Source organism: Notolabrus celidotus, chromosome 20 (genome assembly GCF_009762535.1).
Source record: "Notolabrus celidotus isolate fNotCel1 chromosome 20, fNotCel1.pri, whole genome shotgun sequence".
NCBI lineage: Eukaryota > Metazoa > Chordata > Actinopteri > Labriformes > Labridae > Notolabrus > Notolabrus celidotus.
Window position 1 is genome coordinate 10,564,155 of NC_048291.1, and position 20,249 is coordinate 10,584,403.

The 20,249-nt window shown below is 39.2% G+C and overlaps 1 protein-coding gene across 1 annotated transcript in view; it reads right to left on the reverse strand.

Moving 5' to 3' along the window:
* The window catches only part of baiap2l1b (BAR/IMD domain containing adaptor protein 2 like 1b), a 48,600-nt gene extending 29,896 nt beyond the window's left edge, over positions 1 to 18,704 (reverse strand). The window contains exons 1-5 of the mRNA XM_034712283.1: positions 18,356 to 18,704; positions 16,601 to 16,676; positions 15,754 to 15,840; positions 4,025 to 4,086; positions 267 to 338 (exon numbers count right to left, since the gene is read on the reverse strand). Coding sequence (XP_034568174.1) covers positions 267 to 338; positions 4,025 to 4,086; positions 15,754 to 15,840; positions 16,601 to 16,676; positions 18,356 to 18,406 — 348 coding nt within the window. The 5' untranslated portion in view covers positions 18,407 to 18,704. The remainder of the gene's footprint in view (positions 1 to 266; positions 339 to 4,024; positions 4,087 to 15,753; positions 15,841 to 16,600; positions 16,677 to 18,355) is intronic.
* Positions 18,705 to 20,249: the final 1,545 nt, after the last annotated feature.

Genomic DNA, 20,249 nt, shown 5'->3' on the forward strand with positions numbered 1-20,249 from the left:
ACGTCAATGCTGGAGCTTGAAGTTGACATCTATTTTAGCCATTTCAGATGACACAAATGAAAACTGAGATGCATTCCGTACTTCTTTGATATTTATGACAAGAGGGCCGGAGGAACCTTTAACCAGCAAAAAGAAACTTCTAGGACTAACAGTCTGTTCATTTGATGGATACACTTCTTCAAAATCCTGCAAAATGTACTAAAAAACATAACAAAACTATGTGTTTTCTCCTGAGTGAAGCACACATACACAGAGAAAGTACTCACTGTCATGTATTTGACGTCCATGTCAGTCTTCTTCTCCAGCTCGCCTATTATCTCTCTGTGAAACCTCTTAAACTTCAGGAGAGGAGGAGACAGAGCAGACAGAGGAGAGGGGGAGAACACACACTAGTGATTAGAAACTTGATGGGAGGATGGAGGGCACCAGTTTGTCAGTTCGCTGTCAGCAGCAAACAAAGAAAAAAAATACTGTAAGTCTCGCAGCGAGAAATGGAGAGTGATCACTTAGTGTGTATCGTGTGTGTGCGGGGGCGACAGACAAGGCCCTGCTCATGAATGAGTCAGAAACAAAGCGTGGGAATGCCCATAGCTTCTCTCTCCATCTCTCGTCCTCTGCAGCTTCTCTGTCATTAGTGTGAGGGTGTCGAAGCGCGGCCGTCACCTCAGCCTTGTTGTGATGGAGCATCAGGCCCCACATGTAGAGGACCAGGGAGTTAGGAAACACCCACTATGAACAAAGGCACCACTGCCAACGCGTCAAACACACAACACACACCCTCACCGGTCAAAGAGGATTCTTCCGTCATCTCCCCTGAACTGAACTGAACTAATGCTGTGACTCACACTAGAGTCCATTAAGAATAATCCTACTCAATGATGCTGTTAGCAACAAAGCCCAGAGGAGTGCTGCACATCCTTCAGACCCCTGAGCGATATTTTCAAACTCTAATAACAATTATTTCACAAGCAGAAGACTCATATTGTTATTGTCTGAAATCAGACGATAATACCAACAATACTGATGTTACAAACTGTGCTTAAAAAGTTTAATTTTTTGTGGATGGACAGAAAATGATCAGTGTCTTCCTTCAGTATTCACCCCTGTTGGACGTTCCCATATGTTGTGATGCAGCAACGGCAAATTTAAATTGGTTTTATTGAGATTGTATAAATGGACCAACACAAACTAGTCCCTAATTTGGAAGTTGGGGAGTGAGGACTTTATTTGGTGTGCACAAAATTATCGAAGACTATGGCACGCTTTGCTGTGAAAACCAATCAGGGGTATTTTTTTTTGCCATCAGGCCAACTTTTAGGCATTTTTCGACCACAGGAACTTTACCCTGGAACTAGGAACTTTACCCCTGAACTGCATGTGTTTCGATTGGAGGAACCAGGGTCTAAATTTAGCTCAGGGGTAGTTAATCTCCCCCTGAAAAGCCCCTGCTTGGGGGGTAGTACTTTTCAAAGGTCCTGGGACTTTCGGCTGAACGTGACGGTGTTTGTGGAGTTTACACAGTTGTCGAAATACAGAGGGAGTTCCTCGGAATGCATATTAGTTTAGTTATTTATTAAGATTTCAAAATATCATTTAATATACAATTTTTTCACCGTACGTCACTGGCCTGATTTGCACAATCTACCTGGGACTTCAGCCAGTGGTCGAAACGCAGACAACAATGGGGGCAGAGGAACCTTTTAGTTCAGGGTAAAGTAGTTCTGGGGGCTAAAAGACCCCAGAACTCTTGGTCTAAATGCCCCTTTTGTATCCAACAGATGTCTGCTCATCTTTGTCATAAAACAGGAAAAATCCCAAGTGAGTTCTTCAGAAATCAAGGTTGCAGTGTTTGTAAAAAGTCAAAAGAAGAAGACTTCATTCATCCCCAAGGGGAAATTCAGTTTTCTGTTATTGAATGTTCCACACACACATACAGTAGGCCAGTAAAAACACACAAACAGGATCCTACAGACATGCACTCATGAGGAGATGTCAGAGTGAGGGGGCGGCACCTGAATGAGTGAGCAGTTAGGGATCCAGTGCCTTGCTCAAGGGCAACTCAGCCTTGACAATAAATTAAACTGGCTGCTCTCCAGTTACCAGTTTCAACTTACATACTGTGCTCTGTTCCAAACCAGGACTGAACCGGCAACCCTCTTGTTAGCCAAGTCCCTACAGACTGAGCTTCAGTCCACCGCTAACAGAGCGTCCCCTGTTCTCAAGTGGGGAGTCAAACCAGTAACCTACTGGTGATAGCCCTAGCTGCTACACCACGGTGGGAATTATACTTGCAAGACACTGAGCTCACTTTAAGTGGCAACATTTACTCTCTTTCTTTATAATTTTTTCGGATCCCCATTAGCTTCCACAACGTGGTCGCTAGTCTTCCTGGGATCCACACATAACAATAAAAAACAGTAATTTACAATCACAATTCAAAACATCTTAAAAGATATGATAAAATATTGCTGAACTTGAAATAAGCCATAGCAACCCGGGAAGAAAAAAAAAAATCTAAAAGAGAAATAGAAAATAATACAAAGAATACAGAAACAGTCAGAAGATCACAACAGATAATAATTGAGTCTATCTCAAACTTAAAACAAATCTTTTGATGACTTTTTTAAAAGAGATTTTCTTCTTGAGTTTTGTATTAGCGATGGGAAGCATATTCCAGGCAGTAAATACTCTATATAAAACAGTTTGCATCAAGGAATTTGTCCCTGGGCTTGGTAAGGCCAGGAGCTCTGATCTCACTTGACGTGTGGTGTGCTTGTGGCACAAACCTATTTACACCAGCTTTTCTTGAAAGAAGATTGGGGTGTTTTTCCAGACTACGTTATGCATGAAGTTCAAGATATTTATTTGAATTCTTTAGCTTCTATGATGTCAAATAAATTTTCTTTTTGGTATGTTTTCGGGCATCTTTGCTTTTATTGGATAGGAAAGCTGGAGAGAGACAGGAAATGTGTGTATTAGAGAGTGGGGGAAGACATGCAGCAAATGATAGAGGCCAGGGGGTTGAACCTACGACCACTGCAACAAGGACTATAGCCTCTGTATATGAGGCGTGTGCTAAGACCTCTAGGCCAATGACTCCCCTATTTATGAAGTAAAATGTTGCAGCTTTTTTCTACCTCATGTCATCCTCGTATCAAATCTTCCTGAGTTATAAGTGTTGTTTTGAAAATATCAAAACCACAGTTGCCAGTGTCAACAGGCCGAGGTGAAATGTGCCAGCTTCTCTCTGTGGACTGATTTAATCTGACGTGAGTGATCAGCCTGTCCCTGGTGTTATTATTGTTATTGAGATGCTATCACATGTTTATGGAGTTTGTCCAATCAGAATCAAGTATGTAACATATGGTAATGAGTAAAAACGCCAGGTAATATCAGTTAATAATGACCTATGTGCATTTCTGAAGAACTGTTGAGATATAGCCTAACCTAGTGCAATTATTTAGTGTACTTTGTACGTTCCCTTTATGCTCCATGTGATATTGGTCTTACGTCAAATAAATAAAATGGAAATAATATTTTTTTTAGGATTTACTGCGGTGTTAGCACGCCTTAATTATTCTGTAGTTTCTTAATGCACCACCTGTAACAGCTCCAGCTGGTGTTTTCTCAGGCATGTTGAGACCTGCCTCCTGTTCTCATCAACGAAACACACCAACAGGTGCTTCTGGAGCCTAAACCTGTCGTTCCCTTCGTCACACAAATTCTTTGTGTCTTTTTTATCTTCTGGAGCTACTTAATGTAGGTGAGGAGGAGGAGGAGGAGGAGGTGGTGGCAGTGATTATCCATCAAGGGAGGGAGGAAGAGAGAGAAAGCTACAGGCTGACTATGTGTGTGTCACTAAACAGTGTTTAGTGAGTTGAGGCTCACTAAGCTTGCGGTTGTCGGGAAACACTCCGAACAACAGGTTTGGAGAGTAACGCAACGCAATCAAGACAGCAGTTAGGGTTACATAATTATATTCAGCAAGCGTGTATGTAAGCATAAAAACACATGTAGCACTTACATTTTCTTCCAGCTCAAGATGAACTCTCCTATGGACCTCTGAGATTTCCATCAGCACTACACCTGAAACACACAGGGAACAAAGCAGGGAGGAAATAAAAGTACAGGTTAGCAACAGTCTGACAGACGAGCCATCAAGGATCTCACTGTGTGCTTTTTTTCTCAGTCTTTTATGTGCAGCAAAACATTTTTGTTATCTAAAGATATTATGCAACAGTTTCAACAGTGAAACCACAGTAAGCTCTATGTATACACTACAAGGTATGAACTTTATATGAATGAACTTGAATCCATCAGGTGTCACAGACTACCGATTATATTACAAAGGATTTCCTTGGCTGGGATGAAAGGAAAACAAACACGTGTGCCAGGACCGGAAAAACCAGACCACCTACTGCTCTGCTAATCAAAAAAAAGCTCTGATGGCAGGAGGCCACAAATTATAGCCCTCTGTTTTCAGATGTTAGCCAAAAAAGCAATAAAATTAGGATTATGTTGCACAATTACGTAGAAAGTCTAATTCAATTTCCTTTTGACCTAAAAAATGATAACAAAATCATTTAACATTCAAAAAACTGTCATCTGTCTTTCATGATAACCTGTGTGTGGTTTTACGTATTTTCTGTGGCCTTGTTGGTGCTGAAAGCAGGTCATTAAGTTTGCATGTGTGTTTGTGGATTTAGATTTTATGTGTGTTTGGCTGGAGAGGTCCCCTATCAAACACCACTTTAACACCCTGATGACTGGTAGACATCACAGAACAATGTGTGTATTTGCAACAAAATGTGTGTGGGCCAAGCGTGCTGATAACTTATTCTAGCACAGTTGGAGGACAAGTTTATTTGAAGACACCAAACAGGGGGAGTGTTGGAAAAACAGTGAAAACTACAGCAGCTGATTCAGGATGTCGTTAACTGTAATTTTTCAGTGCTTGATATTGACTGTCATAGTGACAGCCTGTAAGAAAGTCATCACTGTTCATATAACTTACAGGCTGATACAGTCTTTTTTTCCTTTAACACAGAAAAACAGACATCCGTAACACGAAAGTTTGTGAAACTTAGACTTTTCGAACGGAGAAAGGAGGTTTCTGAAAGAATCATATGCTCAACTTCTTCCAAAGTTTCAAATTTGGTTTTCTTAAGCCTCCACAAGAACCCTATCAGTTTCATAAAATACTTTTATAAAATTTCTATCAACTCTAGCTTTGAAGAGCAAATAATTTACAGGACATTTATTGAATAAGTTGCTTTTCTATCTTTATTAAAAACTTAATTCAGTACATGTGTTTAGCATAGACAAAGAATGCATGGCTGACATTACTAAACACTGTCTGTCTGCATGACATCCTGTGCCATGCAAGATGTGAAGGCAGAATGCAAATTTTCCAGATGGAAATTTGATATGTATCCTTCAGACTTTCTCCCACACTGAGCTTTTCCCATGGGCATTTATTTTCCGTGTACAGTGGGTAAATAAAAAATATGCATCAGTAGCCAACATGTACAGCTGCACCGTACTCAGGGGTGTTAGTGGTGATGCAACCTTGAGAAAACACAGATTTTCCAGTGTGCAGACCAAGTGGAAATTTTAATTTGTCCGTAACAAATGCAACACCCGGACCAGCAAAGAGAGGAGGTGTTGGCTCAGTGAATAATCAAAACTGTAGCCATTAGGGGCTTCCTAATTTGTGAAGGTCTATAAATTATGTAGACTGCTGGAACAACAAATGTGATGAGTATTTACCATAATAGCTACGTCAACAAGCACAGTAGAACGCTAGTTAGTCAATGAAACCAACAATATGACAGTATTAAAAGTTTTGATCCTATATAATGTATATTTAATGTTATTTTGCTGGTACTAATTGAACATTTTTATTCATACAAAAAAGTCTTTTAAATTTTGAGTTTTTTTCTATGTAAATCAAGCAACGGTCAGAGATCCGTTAAATCGAAGGTGGAAGGCTTATTATTTTAATTCATTATTAATATATTATAATTTATAGTTATTTATCTTTAGTCCCTGGATAGGCTACATGACATTTTTGTACAAGTTATTTGACTGAAAATACATCTTAATAATTCGGTAGTCAACAAATTCTTGCGTGGACTGAATCTGACTATTTAGACACCAATAATATTTTGGTTTTCTTAATTTTTATTGACTAAAAACTTGACTATTACCTGAAAAGCAAGCAAAAGTTACTTTTTAGGGCATAATGTGTATTTCAAAAACATGAATAAATCACAACATAGGTTATTGCAAAAATTAAACTGGCATAAATAGCAATGAAGACTTAAGTATTATCGAAAAAGAAATTGAAGGTTCCTCCAGTATAGATGTGTGTGTCCATATCGACTCAACGCTTAAAAGGTTGTTGCCACGTCTAGCCAGCTCCAGAAATACTTGTTGGTTAATCGAATTATTAATATTTAGTGGGCTGTGTCTGGTTGAGCTATCATATAACCATCCGACTGAAGTAGGACTGAAGGCAGGTGATGCTAAGGTTAGCAACACTGCAAACCAATCTGAGAACGTTTGATCGACAGACTCTGTGATCCCTAATAAATAAACGGTGCTCAACTCTTAATGCTTCCTGAGTCTTTTCTCACTTTAGGAAGAGTTAAACATGGTCACTTTGGAACATCTATATCCCCCAGTGATTCCCGAAACCCAGTTCACATAAAACTTACTGTATCACCAACTTAAAGAATCAACCCCTCCATGTTCAAAAAGCTGTAACTGGATCTTTGTTTTTTTTTCCTTTGGAGAAAAAAAAGTTTCCTTTTATCGTCAGTGTAGTGACATGTGAAGTATTTACAGCCTCACTCTGTGACAGATGTTCAATGGGCTTCCAGTCTGAAGTATGACGATGTCCTGTACATTCATCAGTATGTAAACAGAGCCCCTCCCTGCTCTGTCGGCTACACCTTTTACCGCCACGCCTTCCCTTACAGTGAGGCTCGGTCTTTGACTCGAAGCAGATCAAACAGCGTGGAAGATAATGGACAATAGATCATCACAGTAAAAAGGGGGAGCAAAGGGATAAAAGGGAGGGAAGCGGAGAAGGAGGAGGAAATGTATTGATAAATGGTGTAAGTAGCGTGTTGGAAAGCTGATATGGCAGAAGAGAACAATGAAAATCTAGTTTGAAAAAAGGGTAAAAACATATAGCGGTACAGAAAAAGCAGAGTCCACCATGTTGCTTTGAAAATGACTTTAAAGTATGTCAGACAACAAACATCACAACAAGGTGACTGATCAACAAACTGGACCTCAAAGTCCCCTTATCTACAATCAATTGAATTGCCGCTTTCACCAATACAAACATTACAGGTATCATCAGTCTCTTTGCAACTGATAACACTCATTTGTTTATTGTTGTCATTGCCTTTGCAACACGTTGCTGGGCAACAAGTGTTCTCAATTTAACAAGGTGTGATGGCAAAAGTGTGTCATGATGTGGATAAGAGCAGAGGCAATCCTCCACCATGAGCCAACAAAGTGAAACAGAGATAAACCCACACGACACAGACAAGCTGCTGTTTACTCGGGCTGTAAATGGGTTGTAGTCATGTCTGAAAACACTGTAAAGCAGTTACAGCCGGACTTAACTGAGGGGTCATCTTTGAATGAAAGAATGATGATGTAGTTTAGTAATTGTTCACACACTACTTTAATCTGCTAACTGTGCTTCTTTCAGTTCTCTCTTGCCCTTAAGTTTTGATCACTCCATACACACCTGCTTGCCCTGCTTGTTTTTGTTACTCTCTCTGAATGTGTCGACTTTCTTTATCAGCAGAAGATTTTTAAATAAGCCAAAATTACACAGACCATGCTTTGAACTTTTTACCTGTGATTTCATTTTCAGGACGGCAGGTAAGTGTGAATAAGGCTGATATCGAAATGACTCAAAACAAACGTTGCACTGAATAATATTGACACCACTCTCAGAACCTTTGCCTGACCTTTGTCTGATGATGATATATAAATGTGAGAATGATGGCTACATTTTGCGCATTCTGGTATAACCAGCGGTTAGTGACAAACTGCATCAAGCTAGGACTTATTTTTTCAGTGCTGCACTTTTTACAGCATTAGCAACTTGAGAAGTAACTGTGCATGGAGTTGCAAAGTTCCCCCTTAATTTACGTCTGCAAGATAAGCCCTGCCATTTCCTGGTTCATTACATGCTCCAAGTGGTGCCCATTCATCTGTTTCTAGTGAGTCCCAGTTTCACTGTGAATAGTGAGTCATATAAATGTTAAACTCTGGCTTACTTCAGCAATCAACTTTGTTATGATTCACTTGCAATTTACTTGTAACTAACTGACTAACTGGTCCCAATTTTGCTGAATCTGATCTGTCCTCAAGAAAAGAAAAGGACTTTCCAAATCCCTGTTTGTTGAGGAGGTCAAATCCATCACTTCTGATGCACTCCATGAGGTCTGAAAAATGTGAACACTGGTTGGTTTTCGCAACACAGCATCAGGTTTTAGATGCACTTGCATGCAGATTAAATCTGTTGATAGAGATAGATAAATTGTCATTGGAGTACCACCGACTGTAGCTGGGATTGACTGTGTCTTACCTGCTTTTGATCTCCACACAGACAATTTTCCTGCTCACACTAAAGCCTGCCAAAACAGGATTGGTCGGTACTGTTCTAGCTAAAAAGCACTACAATCAGAAAACAGCCCCAAAACAACCAATTCTATATTTTTATGTGGAAATAGGAGAAGAGATTACATCAGTGAGAGGCGGCTGTGGCTCTCTCGGCTCTCTCAATTGGAAGATTGGAGGTTTGCAGGCCCTGCTGTCCACTTGCTGAAGTGTCCTTAGGCAAGAAACTCAACCCTAAACTGCCTAGTGGCTGTGTGAATGGGATTAGTTAATACTTATAGGCACTTGACATAGCAGCCTCTGCCATCAGTGTTTGAATATGATGTGGATGTGACATGTAATGTAAAAGTTCTTTGAGCAGTCTGAAGACTAGACAAAGAGCTTTATATACAGTCCACTGACCATCAACAACAAACGGATGCACTTAAAATCTCTGTTTAAAAAGCAACATAACAGGATCCATATTCAACACAATCATTGCATTTACAGGAGGCACATACCACTGACAGTCTACTTCTCTCTGTTTGTGTGTAGTTGACCCTGTTTGACAGGTGCATGAGGGGAAAAGAATGAGCAGGGACTGTACACTAGATTTCATTGGCAGAGGGTTGTCTTATTCAGATTCTAAAAAGATGCAACAATATACTTGGGTGGCTGTGAATGTACCTGGTCTATGTCGTCTATATGTGAAAAACACTGTGTAGCTTTAGCATTATCACCTTTTGGCTGATCTTGCAAATGGAGACAAGAAGAGGTGTATAATCAAAGCAGACGGTAGGCTCATTTGTGGTAATCTACCGGCTCTGTCTCACATCTTCTATAAGAGCGCAGCCTCTAAAAGACATTTCAGCTTTTCAAGTGTCAGGCAACCAAACTTTGAAAATATCCTGACAATCCCAGTAATGACTAGTTTCTCTTTCACTGCTGATGACTGGTGATGGTTTTAATGACCGTTTTACATACCATAGGTGTCCTGTTTTCACTTGACGTGTTCACATAATTATGTGCTGCATTATGTTTTTTGTACATGAGTCTCTGTGGCAGAGTCTTGTGTCTGTGTGACAGATCTTCCCTTGGGGTCAATAACTTTGAAGTTTAAAGTGCTTTAGAATGTAAACCTCGATACCTATCGTGGTTGGAGTTATGTGAGAAACAGCACAATACCTACAGTGAATGTTAGTGTGTGCTGTTGAACAAATCTACATACAGTAAAGATTTAAATCAGTTATACCTGGTGGGATGTAAATCACGCAAGGAAATATGCTGTTTTCTGGTGTTTCAGGTAGAAAGTCAAAACAAGAAATGTAGAGCTGAAACATGAAATACGTTTGTTTTCACCTATTGAAGTAACCCCAAACTATTTTTTCATTATATTACCTGGTTTGAGTTTTTTTTTTAATGAGAGAAGAAGAATATATACTCTGCTTCTGTCTTCTAAAGCAGGGGTTCCCAAAGTGGGGGCTGGGACCCCCTGGGGGGTCGCAAGACACTGATTGGGGGGTCGCAAGAATATTTTTTGAATTTCTTTGAAAGTAATCCAAAATGGCATATTTTACCCATTATTATAATAATACAACAAACAAACAGGCTGAAAAGTTTGGGGCAGGGTTATCAATGTTTCTAGGGTTGCAAAATTAATATATTTGACTTGTGGCCACAAAGAGTCATCTGAGGAATTTGCATGGTCTGTAGGAAAATACAGACCAACATTTTCTTACATTGTGCAGCAAAAGCAACTCACGGATCGAGAAAGTAATCACCAATTACACTTTTTTGAGTTATTGATTTCTTTGTTCTTATATATTTCATGCAACGAATTTTAAGAAGAATGATCACTTCATAGCAACAGGCTGATTGACTTGGAAAGAATTTCCAGACTTCGTTCTTGAGCCTCGGAGCAGAGATAAAGTACAAACGATGATGTGAAGTGAAATGGAAAATAACCAAAGTCTGAGAGGGATACAAACATAAAAAGAAAAAAGAGAGGATCGTCCTACTCTAAGCTGATTCTGAAAACAGCATTTAGCTGGTAGCATGCAAAGCAGCCCACAGTTCTTCCTCTGTGTTTGACTGTGGGCAAAATAATCCTGGCATTGGAGAGAGCCCCCTGACACACCATGCAAACATGTTTGGATTATGTAAAGTGGGCTTGGTGCCGTTTGAACGAGCCAGGGCCATCAAAAGACAGTATGTGTGAGCGTGTGTTTGTCTTTAAAGTGTCAGTGATGCTGTGGCTGCTGTAAAAGGATCTGATTGGATGAGGTGCTGCTGCCTGAGGAAAACAAAATGCTGCATGTTTGTAGTTTCTTACAGGCTTTAACATACTCTTCAGATTTTTTGGCTCTGTCAAGATTTTCCAAGGATGCCAGCACATTTCAGCTAACAGCATCAATTCCATTTAAAAAAACATTGAAAGATAAAATGCATCGCCCAAAAATCCTGGCAGATTACACATCCTGGTCCTGCAGATCTAAATTCTTGCTCCTTACTTTTGTCCGTTGAAGGAAACAAGTCAGAAACCTGAGTGCTTGAATGAAACAACTGTTGACATTTGAACTCTGGCAGAGGAGGGAGCAGGCGGAGGAGGGGGGCAAGTGACTAAAGGAATTAAAGGAAGAAGGTAGGAGGACGAGGTGCACCGGTCCTCGAATGCCTCTCGAGAGTATCTTGTTTCTGGTCGGCTACGCGCCACCGGAGATCAGGTTTCTGATGGGGAAGCTTCACTACGTCCACGAGAAGGCTGAGAGACCAGATGCAGAGAATTCTCCTAGTCTTGTTGGAGCATGACATGATTTTAGTCTTGAGATCTGATGACATTTAGCTGCACATGTCAGGCTGAATATGGGGGTGGGGGGGTGGGGGGGTGGACTCCAGTCACAATGCACTCAGGTTAACAATCCAGGTTCATTAGACGAGATGACTGTGAGTAGTGTGCATTTAATCGCCTCATGTTTTACATAATCCCCTATAATGAGTCAGACTGAACTGATCTGTCTCCTTCTGTCTCTCTCTTTCAGGGATTAGTGGGAGCTGGAGTTTGTCCACAGGTCAAAGGTGAGTGTGACTCAGTTTTGACATTTTAACATCACCCCACATAAAATCTGTGTTGTGATGCTAATGTCATGTCAGCATCATCTCCAGGGCTTGTCATTTCTAGTCTTTGTTCTGCAGAGAGGGGAAACTATCTGTGGGTTCATTTAAAAATTAACACAGGTGAAAACTGCAGTTTGTTGGGGTTTTAATTACTTTGATGGACACTGATAATAATCAGTCAGCAGCTTGTTTGCATCCCTCCCCTCATTTCCTCTTCATTTCCTATCACAGGAAGCATATACAATGTCCTCATCCTGGATTTACTGTAAACCGGTTTAAAGATATCCTCTGACGTGTTTTAAAGATGTTAAAATCAGTACATTAGATGCACTTACTTTAAGCTAATTGGATATTTGGGGTAAAAATCCATGGCGACATCCTTAAGAGATGAAAGTTTTAAAACATGTGAGTGTGTTTTTCCAATACCGAGAATAAACTGCGTCATCTGCATACTAAGTATATTTTCTATAACACACAGATGACAAACCTGAGTGTTTCTGTTGTGTGGATATGTTCAAGTCAAGAAGAATATAAGTGGGGAGATGACAGATGATCTCAAAATACAGTCGCATCTGCAACCTATCTAAACACCATCATCTATTAAAGCCCTGGTTCTCAGCCTGGGGTTCAGACCCACCTGGGGAGGCTTGATTCTTTAACTGCACTGAGATTGTCAGAATTAGAATCATGCTAACATACCTGCTGGATGGTTTAGAATTTGGTGTAAAAATAAAACTAAATTCCCCCTCACTTCTCTTACTGAGAGCGCTAAAACTGATGTTTATTTTTGACAGCAATGCCTCACTTTTTTCTGGTTAGGGTCCTCAGGCGGGGCAGCTATTTTTAGAAACAAGTTAGGGAATAAGGTCGGGAACTAACATATTAAAATATGTTTTTTAGATGATCTACCTCCAGCAGTTTTAGCTCCAGCAGTCTGTTTAGTGGGAAATTTCATTTAACTGAAATGTAGTTTTTTAATAACTGCATGAACTTTGTCAAACAGGGACATTTTTGTGCTGTGATTGGCTCGTTAGTGTTGACCAATAGTTTTCCTTTAGTTTTTTTAAGGATGTTTTTAACTGCTGTGTATGTCCATGTTGAAGTGTTGTTTCAACCAAAACTAGTCTCTTTTCCAAACCCTAATGAAAACGTGTTGGTGCCTAACCCTAACCAAAATTCTAGCCTCACAACATTTATATATACTTATACTTAGGTTTATGCCCCAAACTACTTAGTTATATTTAGGTACCAAAAACACTTTGTAGTGGTAAGAGAAAGGAGCATGGTTAGGGTTAAATTTTGAAGTCAGGGTTGACATTTTGCTTTGCTGTGCACAAGAGGGGGGAGTGAGCAAGAGCTCTTTAGGTAGAAAAATGTCTGTGGGGAAACTTGCTGCAAACATGCAAAACACAACACAGCTGACACTAGAAACTAGAATTCCTCATAATAATTGTTAAAGGGTTGGATGGGCGGTATTGGGAGGCCAAAAGGACAGATATGCTCTAGGGCCTGGGGTTGGAAAAGGGAGGAATTAATTCCCCTTATTCCCTCTTTTTTTATTTTTGTTGTGTTGCTTTGTTTTCTTTTTGGGCTCATTGATAAATGGACAGTTGTTATTGTGTTCTTTATGCAGATCAAACAACTTAAAACCCCACTCCCACCGGTAAAATTAGCTTTTAGGTGAAATTAGCTTTTATAACAGGATGCAGGATAGTGCTGAGACATCGGAAATCAAAACAGAAGATCCGTTTTAGTGAATGGAGAGATGAACTGGCCAGGACAGCTTCTTTTGAACAGCTTATCTACAGAATCAACAATAACACTAAAGTATTCAACATGGGGTCGTTATCTGGAAATGATTGGAGAAGGTGACTATGGTATCAGATGTGCAATTAATGATGATGAACGTCATGTATGATTATGAAATGTAATATTGTGACATGAAATACTATATACAGTTGTGCTCATAAGCTTACATACCCTGGCAGAACGTTGGGTAGTTTCTGTTGTCATTTTGATATAAAAAGAGTAAACATAGTTGTTTGATAATAATTTGCTTCACCCAACAGCTAACCATGAGTGAAAAAACGTTTTTTTCTTATCTTTCATATTCTCTGAAAAATGGCCAAAAAAATCACAAATTCTGCCAGGGTATGTAAACTTTTTTTTTTTTTTTTTTTTTAAAGTTATATTTTTGGCCTTTTTGCCTTTATTTTATAGGACAGGTGGAGAGAGACAGGAAATGTGGGGAGTAGAGAGTGGGGGAAGACATGCAGGAAATGGTCGACCGGCCGGGAATCGAACCGGCGACCCCTGCGACGAGGACTGTAGCCTCTATATGTGGGGCGCTTAGACCGCTAGGCCACCAGCGCCCCAGGGTATGTAAACTTTTGAACACAACTGTATGTTAACCTCTAAACATCAACGAGAATATTAGGAATGCTATTTTATTATTATCTTTATTATTATTTTTTGCATTTATTTTATTATTATTATTATTATTATTATATGTATTTTCTTTTTCTATTTTCTTTTTGTTGGTTTTGTATAATTTAAATATAATTTTTCAACTTGTGGTGAACAAAGAAATACTGAAAAAAATTCCATAAAAGTTGAATGACAAAATAAATAAATAAATAAATAAAACCCCACTCCCACCAAGAAATCCACTGAAACCTCTCTGGCTGCTCACAGCAGCATAATTCACGTCTTATAGTCTGTAGTCTTAAATGCTGCAACCACTCTACAACCAAGACTGTTTCCAACATGCTGAACAGATGGAGGGATGGGCAGTTGTGATGTGGATTTTTAATCACACTTTGCACAATAAAAGCTTGTAATAATAACAATCTATTGTAGCTCAAATTAATTTGGAAGCCAAGAACAATCCTATGGATGCACACTATGTGTCTACCAGGCTTCAGTTTTTTCTTTGGACTATCAGTTTAACTGTGCGAGGACTTGCACTGCAATACAACACCATGTGGCACTCCCCATTGTGCTGCTGAATTTAATTAGCAGTTTTGCTGCTAATCAGCAGGAGAGTCAAGAGACATGCAGCGGTTAAATCAAAGTGTGCCACGAGTGACGCTGAGTGAGGATGCCAGACGTCTTCAAGCTGCAAATGAGCCTGTGGGAACCAGAGCATGGGGAGTCAGCAAGAAACTAACAAGAGAAGCAAACAAACTCTGTGCCACAGTTTGTTTCATAGCTCACACACACTAACACACACTTCAACACATCCATCACAAGCTTCATGCTGACATTAATCAAAGTGCAATTGCTGCTGTGATCGAGCTACAGGACTCATTTGTTTGTCTACCTCAATAATGAGGAGGAGATCTGACGGCGCACACTTGTTCTTCTTGTTTACTCTCCGTTTTTTAAGAAGGTACAACAGCTTGCTCAAAATGTAGCAGTGATGCCTTTAACTGAAGGAACTGAAACATCTACAAAGAATTGGAGGCTGTTTTTTTCTTTTAATGGAATAGATTTAAGGTTTTGCTGATACTCCTCTCTGTAGATCAAATTTCGGATTCTTTGAGACTTTCAGCAGATTTTTTATCTGCATGCTGCAGAAAAAACATGAGTAGATTTTGGCCTTTTGAAACTGACTTATGGAGCTAAAGCTAGCTAAGTTTTCAGACTTAGCGATGGTGTTTATATTACCTTGCTTTATATTGCATTTATGACTGTTTACGTCATTGATCGTTTGGTATAATGAATGTGCCAGATTTGTACTTCTATCGATTGGGGACACAGCAATAAAGACACCATGTTAATACATTTGGACACACTTTGTACAGGACAGAAGAGAAACAGATTAAGATTATGAGCATTAAATCCTCCCAAAGAAATACTGGAAGTTATAGATATAAACTAGAAATGCACCTTTATAAACAAACAGTAAAAGCTTCTGAGACCACAGTGAGACTGCTGAGACCACAGTCTGCAGATTCCCCGCACTTTATCCCAGGAGAGAGCCAGAGGACAGGGGGCATGGAGACTTACCTAATTCTCTGGAGACAGGAGACACTGCAGCATTCTCCCCAATCTTTGACATTGCATCAAAATACAACTTTCCCGCCAGGGTCATTGCTGGGAAAATGATAAAATGGTCATTAATGTTTGTCTGGAAAAAAAGAGCCTCACTATCACCTACTGATGCCCACTGAAAAGCAGCCCACATGTTCTCTAAAATGTGCACAAACACAGCCTCTAAAGCAGCAACATGGGGAAGTTATTCCAAGTCACACCAAGTAGGAGTAAATTTGTAGATATCCTAAAGTGCAGGATATAGCACGTTAATCTTAGCTAGCTCATGATTTGTGTGCATACAAATGTGCACAATGTCACAGAGTGCGTTAATTTTTTTTAAACAATTGGGGGTGGCAGTAGCTCAGTCTGGGACTAAACTTAGGAACCAGGTGGTGGCCAATCAAAGTATGGAGGGTTGATTGGTTCCTAAAGAGGTGCCAGTTCACATCCTGGGCACTGCCAAGGCATCCTTGAGCAAGGCACATGTGTATAGCTCCCTCACTCTGACACCTCTCCATTAATGCAAGCTCACAGGGTCCTGTTTGTGCACATGTTTGTCAATTTTGGCCTCTGTCGCATGATCAATAACAGAATGTAAAAAAATTGAATTTCCCATTAGATTTAATGGAGTATCTTTTCTGCTGCTGCTTTTGTGCTTGTTGAGCCAGATATAGATTCATAGGTCACAATGATGAAAACAATACTTTGTTCTCATGGGAACTTAAAGGAAGATGCTCAGCTCTGAGGTAAAAGCCGCACACTAAGTTGAAACACTGAACAAACACTGTGCATGTGTATTTTATGTAGAGTGAATACTCACCAGCTACTGATTTCTCATAGTTCTTGCCCAGGTTGACCAGGTTCCTCAGTCCTGGGTTGAACTGGTCCATCACACTCTGGGTGGGTGGAAACAAAAAGGAGGGGACAGTTAGTCACAAAGTGCTCATTCAAGGTTTTAATTGTTGAATTGTTGTTGAAACACATCTGAGTTTCTAGGTGGGTGACTCAAACATGACTGAGTGACATCATATGGGAGTGAAGGTGGGGGAGAATGAAACACTCTGGCTATTTCTTAACAGGAGCTTAGAGTTTCAGGCACACAATCACCTCACGGAAGTAGTCTTTAAAAAGCCTCAAAATTGAGCCATTCTTCTTCTCATGTAAGGATGAGGACCTAGTCTAAGTTCACTGCAGGAAAAGATAAAACAAGCCTATTCCACTTTAAGAAAGTCTACAGAATTTCCCATGCATGTACCAAAAAACCTCTGACTCAGAGCATCAGCAATAGAAGAAAAAGTAGCATCTATGAACTACGCAGGATTACCTACAATCCTTGGGTACCAGAGACAGCAGAACTCCCTAATTTGCTGCCCTCCTCATGTAAACATATTGTATTATACTGAGGTGATGGCTGCTGGAGGAGCCTGCTGTATAACCTTACCACACAACACACACAGGCAGATCAATTATTAAACCTGGAGTCTTTTACCTGCATTTCATCACAGCAAGGAGCTGCTGGGGCTGTCCTGAAAGGAGGCTGGATGTATGAAAGCTACTCAAGAAGACTTAATGTTGTTTTTCTGACCCCTGCAGCCACACTTTACAAACTCACTTTTACTTTAATACATGCAAATTTGGCTACGAGATGAGGTAAGTTAGGTAACTCCTGTTGGAATATGGTTAAGTGTGGCTTAGATCAAATTATCAAATTATATTATTATGGGTTGCATTTCTCTTTTATTCCCATTGAATCCCACAATGAAAGGCATTTTTAGGACAAAAAGAAAGTCATTCCAAAGCACTAAATTATCTTTGCAAAATATATATTATCACGCTGAGCAACAAAGGCAGCACTTTAATGAGGAAATGGCACTCCTAGGGTGGGGCTATTTTCTTTAAAACCAGTAATCTAAAACTCTCTAATAGTCTGTTAACTGTCTCTCACAAAACCTCTAACAAGATTGCATTAACTGATCTGTCTCCTTTTATTTTATTTATTCTATGAACAAAAACAGCAAATTGAAGAGATATTAATCACAGCTCTGGTCAGGGATCCTTAAAAACAGCACAACTCATATTAGGACAAGATCATTAGTAATATTGGTAATACATATTGGAGCCTTATACGATAATATGTATCAACAATGCTGAATTTACCCTCAAGTCCAGCTGTTCTATTACATTTTTGAATAGTTTGACTGCTACAATAAACTGAGGTTGATTAAAAATGCCTGTAAGTCAGTCATCAGGTAAAAGTTTATCTTCTTCAAGGTGGTATAATAATAATAATAATAATAATAATAATAATAATAATAATAATAATAAACTTTATTTATATAGCACTTTCCTTAACAAGGTTACAAAGTGGTTCAAAACAAAAATGAAAACAGGGGGAAGAAAAAAGACAGAAGCAAAACAAGACTTCTGAATGCAGAGCAAATTCAAGAATTAGGGATGGAGAAATGCCTTCTTATATAAAATGTACTCTATATTCAGTTCTGGACACATGCAATCATGGAGGTATGTTTGTCTACTCTGTCGTGGTCACACCTGTTGTGTTCCCAGCAGCACCCACCTTGTAAGTACTTTCAGTGAGCTTGTACACCTCCTCCGTGCTCCTCGACATGTTGAATTTCAATCCCTTGCGACGCCCGACAACCAAAAAGAAAAAAAAAAAAGGAAAAAAAAGAAAAGTGGAGCAACAACCACCCAGAGTTTAAAAACAAAACAAAAACGAACTAAATCCAAGAGGGGAAAACAAAGTGACAAAAACTACGGACACGTAAAATTCCTCATAGCCAGCAGGAGACGCAAGTAGACGCACACATAGTAACAGAAAAAAGGTAAAACTGAGAGGAAGAACAAGAGGAGAGGAGAGAGAGCGTGTACTGCTGCCGATCTGCCTGTGAACACGAGAAATGCTTAGCTGTCAAACTTGTTGTAGATGGTTAGCTCAGAGGAGGGAGGTCTGTGGAGGTAGGAATAGGTGGACACAGGTGTTAAGCCAACCAGAACGAGAGATAAGACCACACTTCCGGTTACCTGCCTTCAAATTAAAACTAAGATTTTGCAGATCATTTTATTATTATTTTTTTACTTTGTTTATTGATTTTCACAGAGAAAAACAATCATTTACGTGTTCTATAGTTGTTACATTTTCTGACTATTTAGGAACAAACAAATTAAGGAAGAGGATTAGGGCCACTGAAAAATAAATTAATTAATACATTTTTTAAAAAGTATTATTATTATGAGAAACAATCAGAATTCCTAGAAAAAAGTCAGAATTCTGAGAAAAAAGTCAGAACTCTGAGAAAAAGTCGGAATTCTAATAAACAAATTTACAGCTGCTGCAGAAATCAACTATCACTATCAAACTTTAAGCACAACTTTACCTAGATAGTTAGACTCCCTCCCAATGCTTCGCGTCGCTTTAACTGTCACAATACTTTGATTTCAGGTGCAATACCTCATAACCATGTGCAATATTGTAATTTATCCCATAACATATTTTATTATTATATTCATCTACTAAATGTGCACTCTGGCGTAGGCTAAGTTAACTTATTTCATGTCTTTAAAATTACTTCTATACCTTGTACAGATAGTATTTTTATTTTAATTTAGAACTTTTGGATTTGTGTTTAACTTTATATATTTATTGTCCTTACTGTCTTGTTATGTCCTTACTGTCTTGTTGTTAAGTACCAGTGTTACATTCACCACGTCAAATTCCTTGTGTGTGCGACTCGAGCTCACTTGGCGATAAAGCTTTCTTGAATTGGAATCTTGAATCTTGAATCTCGAATCTTTTGAATATCAAATAACTTTTATCAGACCCCACATATATTTGTCTGTCTGTTTCGAAGCTAGTTTAACTTTTATGGCTCCACTTAAGATATGTTTATCACTTTTCTGGACCCTGCCCAAATCGTGGTTTCTTTCCCATGCTTTTATTTTGAAGACCTTGCTTCATACTTGCTCGGCTGTAACTTTCTATCTGGCTTGACACTCTCTGTTGCAGGTAGAAATACGGACAATAGACCTCATACAGGAGACGGGCGCTCCCTGGAGGTAACTAATCCTTAACACAATGGAAACACATCAAACCATCCACAATACACGCACCCCTTTATTGGATAATGCGGATCTCACATGAGTTTAAGAATTTGAGATATTTCATAAGTTGACACTTTCTATAATAATTGCACAAATTATGGCAGAAATAAATTGCTACAGTCTAACCTTTCGTAGTTATTTAGTCTTTAAAGGCCCTATTAATTTGGAGAATACATTTTTTTTGTACCTACCCTTCCCATAAACTTTATTTTGAATCAACACCTGAAGCAGAAGTAACATGGAACAAAGCCCTCTTTGTTTTAAAACATGATTGATTTTCAATTTTTGTTTCCAACTAGTCCAGCTGACACATTTGTTGAACTTATAATAGTGGAGACAGGTGGACACTT